The sequence below is a fragment of the Lipotes vexillifer genome, unplaced genomic scaffold, assembly GCF_000442215.2.
Source record: "Lipotes vexillifer unplaced genomic scaffold, Lipotes_vexillifer_v1.1 scaffold1007, whole genome shotgun sequence".
Taxonomy (NCBI): Eukaryota; Metazoa; Chordata; class Mammalia; order Artiodactyla; family Lipotidae; genus Lipotes; species Lipotes vexillifer.
In genome coordinates this window covers 812440-821401 of record NW_006782358.1, presented here as the reverse complement: position 1 = coordinate 821401, position 8962 = coordinate 812440, and the positions used below count along the sequence as shown (strand labels likewise).

Below are 8962 nucleotides of genomic sequence, written 5' to 3'. Positions count from 1 at the left end.
AAGAAAAAAAAAAAAACAAAAAAAAACAAAAAAAAAAAAAACAAAAAAACACAATATCTACGAAGTGTTGCAGTAGAGGAATTAGTAAGGACATTTTGTGAATCCTAATTATTTTCCTTCTTAAGGTTTACATCTTGCAATATATGGCTTTTGAACGAATAACTAGATATTTTAACAACTTCACTCCTTTGTAATTGTCTTATTTTATACTTATCTGAGTAATTAATACAATATTTAATAATTTAAGGAAACCTGACTGTGTTTTTTTTTTTTTTTTTTTTGTAGACTAGATCAAATATAATTCATCTTACCCAGAAAAAAAAAATCCTGGCTCAGTTAGAAGGACCAGAAGTGGATACCAAAGGCAAGCCATTTATAGCTGGTTGGTAAGTGACATATGAGGTGGGCTGGCAGGAAAGTTTTGCTTACAGAGAGGTCTAGGCTAAATTTAAATGATCCAAAAGGTCCTATCTACAAAACTCACGTGAGCCCATACACACACACAGAGCAGGGAAAGCAGAAAGAGAGAGGGACACAGAAAAGAGGACACAGTAGAGCTCCATCACCATTCTTGCTGGGCCCCAGGCAGGGCAGTGGGGTGCCAGTCCTGAGGGGACCCGTACGGGAGCTGCAGGCTTTTCCACTGAGACCCAGCTCTGCCGCAGCTGGGGTTGCTACCCTGAGCATCCTCACCAACCCCATGAAACCAAGTAACCTGAACATGTTCCTGTGCTCCATTCTACATTCCCATACCTGGCAGCATTTCTGCAGGGACTAAAAGTAATCCTCCTGAAGTGTCTGGCAAATCCAAACATTTAATGGCAGCCATTTTGTTATTTAAAAAAATTGCAATAAACATAAAATTAACAATAGTGCTTGAAAATGGCTTGTTTCTTGAAAAAGTTAGCAATTTAATATCCACCAAAACCAGTATTTGCTGAATTAAAAATCTTAAACCTGAAGTAAATTTAAATTCTGTGTGGTTATATACTGTGTGTGTGTTCAGGAATTCACTACATTGCTGAGGAAAAATAGTCCAGGGAGCTGGGTAGCTGGAATCCTCAATGAGAAACAATAAGGTCAGAGATACTTAAACTCTATCAATTGAATTATTTGTACTTTATAGAATTCTAACTTTGTTGATAAAAATTAACGTATACTATAATTTTGACAAGTTGTCTATTAATTTTTTTATTATTGAAAAAGCTGACAATTAAAATGAAAGAATTTTGAAAGAAGGAGGTACATTCACCTATAATCCTGCCACCTAAATACCAGCCTCGTCATTTTGGCATGATGTCCCCAGACCCCCTCCACCAAGGTGCACATCTGCAGCTGGCTGCCACCCCAGGGTACAGTTTTTCAGTCTACCTTTCCTTGCTATGACAGACATCTTTCTGTATTGCTACATACCAGAAGTCTAGGATTTTAAGCACTGCAAAACAGCCTACTAAATGAATATATCTCCACTATGGAAAGATAATGAACACCAAAGCAATACTGTTACAAATTAGGAGGCCTCACTCATTCACACCTACCAAGATTTTGTTAGATAAGGCCCCCCACCCCAACTCGATCCTTCTTGAAAAATTAGTCTGGTTGTCTTTATGACTTTGTTCCTTAAATCTGGGAACTCAATATGCTGGGTAAATACATCATCTTAATCTTAGGTTTCACCTGGGTAAGCAGGAAAGGAAAAATGTTAGAGACAACATTACCGCCAGTGCCATCTCCACTGGTGAAGTCCCCTCCTTGAATCATGAAATCTTTGATGACGCGATGAAATTTGCTTCCTCTGTATCCATATCCTTTCTAAAGAGATTATGTCAATTGAGTACACAAGTAGATATAACCCATACTGTAAGATAAACCCCAGTGTTTATCTGGAAATGACAAAATGAGAAAATTACACAAAATATCTACAGAACTAGGTTAGGTGCCTGCAATAATTTACTGATAGAAATTTATCATTAGCTGACTGAAAAGTAAACACATAAACTATAGAGGTAAAGTATTAACCTGCACAAGTAAAAAGAGAGAAGTCTGCATTTTCACTTGATGACTGTTTCCTGTCAGTTTCTAGAACCCTGAGGAAACTGAGGGCTTGAAGAATAGCGATTTTCTAGGAAAATAAAGTAAAATATTGTTAGATGGCTCAAGTTCATCTCATCTACTAATTTAATACTTATTTTCCCAGAATACATCTTTACGTTTGGCTTAAAAGAAAGAAGATCTACTTCTGCACAGTTAAAGGGAATAAAACTGAGACATACCTCTCCTGTTGCCAGAGCGACAAAATTTTCCACAGTCTTGGGCACAACTTTTCCAAAGAGGCCAATCACAATTCTGCCAACATCTTTATCTCCAATCCTCACATCAAAGAAGACCTGCGTGTGGTTGAAAGGCAGAGCAGAAGGTTATAATGTGGAAAAGCCACAATACAAGGTAAGGGAACATGATAATCTGAGAACTGATCCACATGCAAGGGCCCTGCCCACCAGTATTTTATAAAGGAGCACGAAGGAGCTATTTTATGAAGGAGCATGATATAAATTAAAGGAGCTCTGAAACCATCTTGTGGGTGCATTTCACTCACAAATATTCATTCACCAAACAGTTACGGAGCACCACCTCTAGGCCAGGCACTGTACTAGGAACTGGGTTTAAAGTTGGACTCAGTACTGTGAGAGTCAGCCAGTAATGTCTTCAAGAATTCCTCTCCCCTCCACAACCCAGACCAGCACTGCTCTGGCCTCCTGTTTCCTAGCTCTGCGGACACGGGTTAGAGTGGAGACTTTGGTCTTCTGAGAGGTAATGCTCTCCAGTCTTGGCAGGAGGAAAAAAAATGGTGAGGAGAGACACAGTCTAACCATCCAGATTTATTTTTTCATAACTTCGAGCAGTGCTAAATTCCCAGTGAGTTCTCAGTAGACATCTGCTGTCAAGGGGACCGTGAAAGATTATCACAACACACAACACTCCTCCAGAAGGCCTGCCACTCACGTCCAGACACACTAAGGCACCAGGGCCACAGCTGCACCCAAAATACAGCAAACATTACACTCAGGTCCTGACAGAACCATTTACCCTGTAAACTCAGACACCAAATTCAGTCATCATGTCCCCAAAGTTGCACATGTACAATGTGTCCTTACTCTGTCACAACAGTTTAGAACAGAAAAGAGCAAGCACACATCCAGAAATGAGTCACTTTTTTTTTTGCAGATAAACTTTAAAAGCTCTCTTGGACTTTTTCTTAACTGTTTCATCTGAAATGAACTTACATACATCTTGCTTCACAAATCACTGTGTTGAGATGATTTTGAGATAGAATGCTTGAAAAGGCCATGGAGTCAAAGGGCATTCTATTAGCGAGTTTAGATTATACGAACCAATGTACTGTTTGAATGGGTGAAAAAGACATTCAAGAGATGGCTTTAAAAAATATAAGAAGGGTTGTCAAAGAGAAAAGATGTCGTACAGTTTAGAAAAATCATGAAGTAAAGACTGTCAAGCTTTAGTTCAAGACAAGAGCTTCTGTCAATACATCAGGACGCCTGTCACAGGATGATGTGGTATTTTGCAATTTTACGTGGCCAAAGCAGCAAAGACTGTATTATTATTTATATGGTAAAACTTCACAGAATGCATAGAGGACGGTGCCCTTGAGATTGGGCAGTGCAGTGGAGTAGCACAATTCAGGAAGCTGCATTAACACCCACAGGAGCCCAGCATGCAGAGCTGGGGTCAAAGAGAAGCAGGTTCTCCAAAGGGATTTCTGAACCAAGGAGTAAATTCAATAACAGGCAATAATGAAGCAGCACCGGGACAAGAATTGGGTATGTAATCGTAAAGAAGCACCGTATAAGACACTAGAAAAGCCTATCAGACTTTTAAAATAAAGAAGAGGAAATAAAGCCTGTGAACACTTCAACAGCAAAGAGAATCAAATATGGGAGGGCAGCATAAGAAGATGAAGAAAAAGTGTCTGTCACCCAGCGTAACTCTTCAGTAAAAATCTTATTTTCCTACACGCAGCCTAGCACACATATTAATATGACTTTTTTCCCAAACCACAGCATCCTTCAACTTCATGCGTGATGGCAAGAAAATATAGCAGAGTTTCCCTAACTCTAATGGAAATGATGAAATCAAATCTTATTGTCAACAAGTACTTGTCAAAGATCCATGCAGAAGGCAGCGTGAGGGTACAAAGCTACTGGAGGGAGTCCCTGTCCTAAGGGAGCTTATGTAAACAGGCCAAGTAAACGAACAACCATAGCACAAGGTCCCAGGTTACAAATGCCCCAAGAACACTGTACACCCCCTGTTCTGGAGGAATGTTAAGGCTGAAGGAAGGCATCCTGGCGAAGGTGTGATGGGAGGCAGGCCTGGAAGGAGGGGAGCAGCCTCCAGGGACAAGGATAGGCAGTTCTTTCTGGGACCAAAGCACTGAGGCAGGAGAAGTGATCCATGTGCAGAGAAGCAACACAGCCCTTCTGACCGCAACCGGCTGGCAAGGGAGACTCTCACCAGTTCCAGAGGCAAAGGAAGGATGCCAGCTAAGAGATCCAGCTTTTGTTAGGCAACACTAGGAGCATGAAAGACAAAATTTCAATTTGAGGCTGCGTTCACTTGGACTGCGATTTATGATGAATATGGCTCTGTCTAGGCAGGGAACCCTTAAGGGGTAGAAATGGTGTTTTTAGATTCCCAGTGCTCTGCACAGTGTCAGCTCACACAGGTACTCAAAAAATCCTAAATAGTTCAAGGCCAGTTGATACTAAATGAGGACCAGGGCGCACACACACCTAGACAGAGGGTGAAGGTGGGCCCAGGGTGGCTGCCAGGCAAACCCTCTCACCCTGATATCGTCTGTGACTTTGCTGCGTGTCCTTGGGAACAGGCCCCATGCTAGACAAGGGGTGGGGCTGCAAAGTCCCTACCCTCCTGGAGCTTACCGTCCCACAGAAGAGAAAGCACATAGATACTCGCTATAATATAATGGGAAGTCAGGTTTCACGAGGAGATACGTACAGATAAAATGTCACGGTTAGAGGTGATGATTATCTGTGGAGATCAGGGCAGGCTTCCTGGAAAAGGTGGCACTTGAATTTCGTGTTGCACTTCAGGAGCTGGCCCCTCAGTCACTCCTTTTTTCCCTTGAGGCTGCCCTTGAAAGTCATTTGAAAATTACGGGGGGACTTCCCTGGTGGTGCAGTGGTTAAGAATCCTCCTGCCAATACAGGGGACATGGGTTCGAGCCCTGGTCCGGGAAGATCCCACATGCCGCGGAGCAACTAAGTCCATGAGTCACTGAGCCTGTGCTCTAGAGCCCACGAGCCATGACTACTGAGCCCATGTGCCACGACTACGGAAGCCCACGTGCCTAGAGTCTGTGCTCCGCAACAAGAGAAGTCACTGCAGTGAGAAGCCCGCACACTGTAACGAAGAGTAGCCCCTGCTCGCTGCAACTAGAGAAAGCCCACGCGCAGCAACGAAGACCCAACGCGGCCAAAAATAAATAAGTAAATAAATTTTTTTTTTTTTTTTAAATTACAGGGCACTGGAGGTGGGGAGAGACAGGGGAAGAGGCAAGAGGCACTCACATAGCCTGGCCCAAACCCTGTAGGGTTAATCCTGCTTCCATTTCCAAAGTAACTGGGGAAGACACCAAGGACACGAGCTGTGAGGTCCAGGAAACTCTTCTCAAAGCAGCTCCAGCACTAACTAGCCATGGGACCTTGGGCAGCTCTGAGCTCCTGTTCGTCATCTGTACCCAGATGATGACTCCTCTCAGGGCTGCATTGCCACAGGAGGATTAATAACATAACACAAATAACACTAACAATTGACCTCTTTAATCAGGAACTTCAATCAGGGCTAAGCATTTTACATGCTTTATCACATCTAATATGCAAAACCCTGCAGGTAGGTATTATTTCTCTTTCCACTTACAGAGGAAATAGAAATGGAACAGAGGAGGAGCCTCAGACATTAGGTAACTTGCTGTTACCCCAGCTGAGGCCTCTTGGCCACTCCAAGAGCTGCAGAAAGTGCCAGCAAACTGTGACATGAGTGCAGCTGGAAAGATGGCAGCAGTATTTTCTACAGTCTCGGTGTCTGACCCTGCACAGAGCCCGTGGCATCTGCTGGAAAGTGCAGGGCTGCAAACACTAACTCGGTGGATCTTGAGACCAGTGAGCTGGAGCCCGAACCTGAGGCTCCACGGCTGGGCAGAAGGCTGAGGTGTCCTGGCAGCAGGATTCATGGACAAGGTGAGTGCCATTAAAGGGCCCTGGGGGGAATAGCACTTCACACCTCTCATTTACAGATTCCTGTTTTTAAACAAAATCAGAGGAAAAGGTAAGGACTGCTGGGGAAAACAATAAACTAGAGTGATGGCCAAGTAATCTACTTTTCCACACTCAGAGAAATCATTTTTTAATGTTTCCACTTTCCAATAGATTAGCTGTTTTAAAATGTCCACTGAAAAAGTAATTCAACAGAGTTGAAACTGTGGAAGGACATGCCTACACAGTTTTTAGAACGTAATGACAAATGGGGTGGGAAAAAAGGAGATACATTGAGTGACTATTCCAAAAGTAGAGTCCTGAAAACTCCCTCAGTGACAGCACCCTGGACTCAGGGCTAAGATGCCCCAACTCTTCCCCTCTTGCAGCCACCAGCTTCCTCCCCTCTCCTCGAGGTTCCCAACTGCAGCTCCACACTCCCAGAGACTGTGATTACCGATTACTTGCTCTGGGGTGGTCTCTGCACTGGTAGGTCTAAAAGCTTCCCAGGTAAGCCTGTTCCCAAATACTATAGGTGACATTCTCACAGTAACAAATTATTCGTTGCATATCTGAAATTCACATCTCACTGGGCATCCTGTATTTCATCTTACAGTCCTATTCCCTTTCTCCCACCCTTATCTAAACAGTCAGCAAGTCCTGTTAGTTACACTTCAAAAGTCGATTTCTAGTCCCTCCCTGGCTCCCCATTTCCACCATTACCCCACCTAATCCAAGCCACCACCATCCAGATTCTGACCTGGAGCCCTGAAGACCTCCCAGTTCACTCTCCACTGAACCACCACAGTAATTGTTTAAAAGCATATATGAGATCATGTCAATCCCATGCTTAAAACCATTCAGCAGCTATAACTGCACTTAGAATAAGACCTCAAATTATGAGAATAATTGCCTTAAAACCCATACTCCGAACTGTGGCCCGGAAGGCACTACCTGATCTTGCCGCTGCTCACCCATAACCTCATCTCAAGCCACTCCCCCTCTCATCCCTGGGCTGAAGCCACACCATCCCTTCTCCATCCTCTGAACATACGAGGGCTTTTCTGTCTGGAGGCCTTGCATATGCAGTTCCCTTTGCCTCCTAAGTCTTTGCCAGGCTTTTTTTTTTTTTTTTTTTTTTCCTTACCCTTCAGGTATTTTTAAATGTCACCCAATCTATTTCCGGGTTTATTTCCTTCATCATTTCAACTTTATGAATTTTATGTTTAAGGCTTATCCCATGAGACCCAAATAGTATCTGCAGATTGGAAGAACCCCCGCCCCAACTTCCCCCCTTCAGCTATGTGGCTTTGTATAAGCCGTTCCCCAAAGCTAGATAAGCCCCAAAGATCAAGGGGCTGGGAGGAGAATCAGTGCTCAAAGCCAGCAAGCTCAGTTTATCACCGCACATACCCCGCAGCACGGCCTTTCTGTTCACTCTTAGGCTACATCAGATGTTGGGCTGAACCTCCCCCGCCCCTTGTCCTCCCCGCTCCTCGGGTGGGGTGTGTGGTAGAGGATTTAAGCATCCAACAGTATCATTTCTACTGGCAGACGCCGGACCGATTGTTAAGACCACCTGCAGCTGCCCCTCCTTCCAGATTCCAAGACACCCCTGCCACTGGGTTTTCTAGAAGTGGTCATCAAGGGCCCCAAATCATCCCCTCCCTCCCTCCCTCTAGCTCTCCCTGCACCCTCCCATTATCCTCTAACCTTGGCTAAATATGGTGGGAAAAGACCTGAAGCTGTAAAGACCCAGTCTATGGCAGATGTCCCCCCACCCCAGGCCCCAATCGTGATCAAAAGGCTGGCCTCAGTTATACAGGAGCCGCCTGTGCCTTGCTAGCACCGTCCCCAAGCCCTGGGCTCCACCCACCAGCCGCCAGAGTCTGAAAAGCGCACGTCTCCCTCCCCGGGGAGGACGGTCGTTCCTAAATACAGGAAAAGGGGGATAGCCCTTGGTTTCAGCAAGGCCACGTAACGCCTGGCCCGACCCCACCGCGACAGGGGCTGGACCTGGGATCTGCCAGGTCGGGTGACACCCGCGGCGGGCGGCCCAGCTGCAACCCCTCCTCTCGCAACGCGTCTCCTCCGCCAGTCCCCGTCCCTCCCGCATTCTTCCTGCTTCTATTCCCTAGTCCTCGCCAAGGCGAAGGAAGTACTCGGCGGACTCCTTCCTGAAGAAAGGGCCCGCCGGTCCCGGAAGCTTCTCCCAACTCCCAGGCGAAGTTCAGACAGCCGGCGGCGGGCGTGGCCCAGCGCCCCCAAAGTCTCCCGCAAGCGGGCAGCCTCCTGCCACCTAGCCCCCCGGCCACCTCCAGTCTCTGCGCCCGGGAAGCCCCCTCCTCGCCGCCCCTGACCCTGAGGTTCCAGTCCCCAAAGCTCTCCCATCCCCTCGGCCAGCACGAGGGGAAACTGCTGCCCGCCGCCTGGTCACCTTGGCCGTCACCGACGGGCCTCGCTTGCGGACGCCTGACGCTCCCGCAGGAGGTATGAGATCGCTGAGCCCCACGCAAAGCACCAGAGGTAGCAGCAGCCGGGGACCTGGGCCCATCGTGATGGGTGGCAGCGGGGGCAGCGCCTCGGGCGCAACCGCAGGCTCCGGTACCGCTGGTGGGACTCTCGGCCGGCTGCGCCTGCGCGCTCCTGGTTCGGGGCGGGGGGGGGGG

The 8962-nt window shown here is 46.4% G+C and overlaps 1 protein-coding gene across 1 annotated transcript in view; it reads right to left on the bottom strand.

The window, feature by feature from the left end:
- PPIC (peptidylprolyl isomerase C) overlaps positions 1-8909 on the bottom strand; it is a 12846-nt gene extending 3937 nt beyond the window's left edge. Inside the window, exons 1-3 of the mRNA XM_007455253.1 lie at positions 8731-8909; positions 2274-2387; positions 1719-1812 (exon numbers count right to left, since the gene is read on the bottom strand). Coding sequence (XP_007455315.1) covers positions 1719-1812; positions 2274-2387; positions 8731-8847 — 325 coding nt within the window. The 5' untranslated portion in view covers positions 8848-8909. The remainder of the gene's footprint in view (positions 1-1718; positions 1813-2273; positions 2388-8730) is intronic.
- Between the last annotated feature and the right edge of the window lie 53 nt (positions 8910-8962).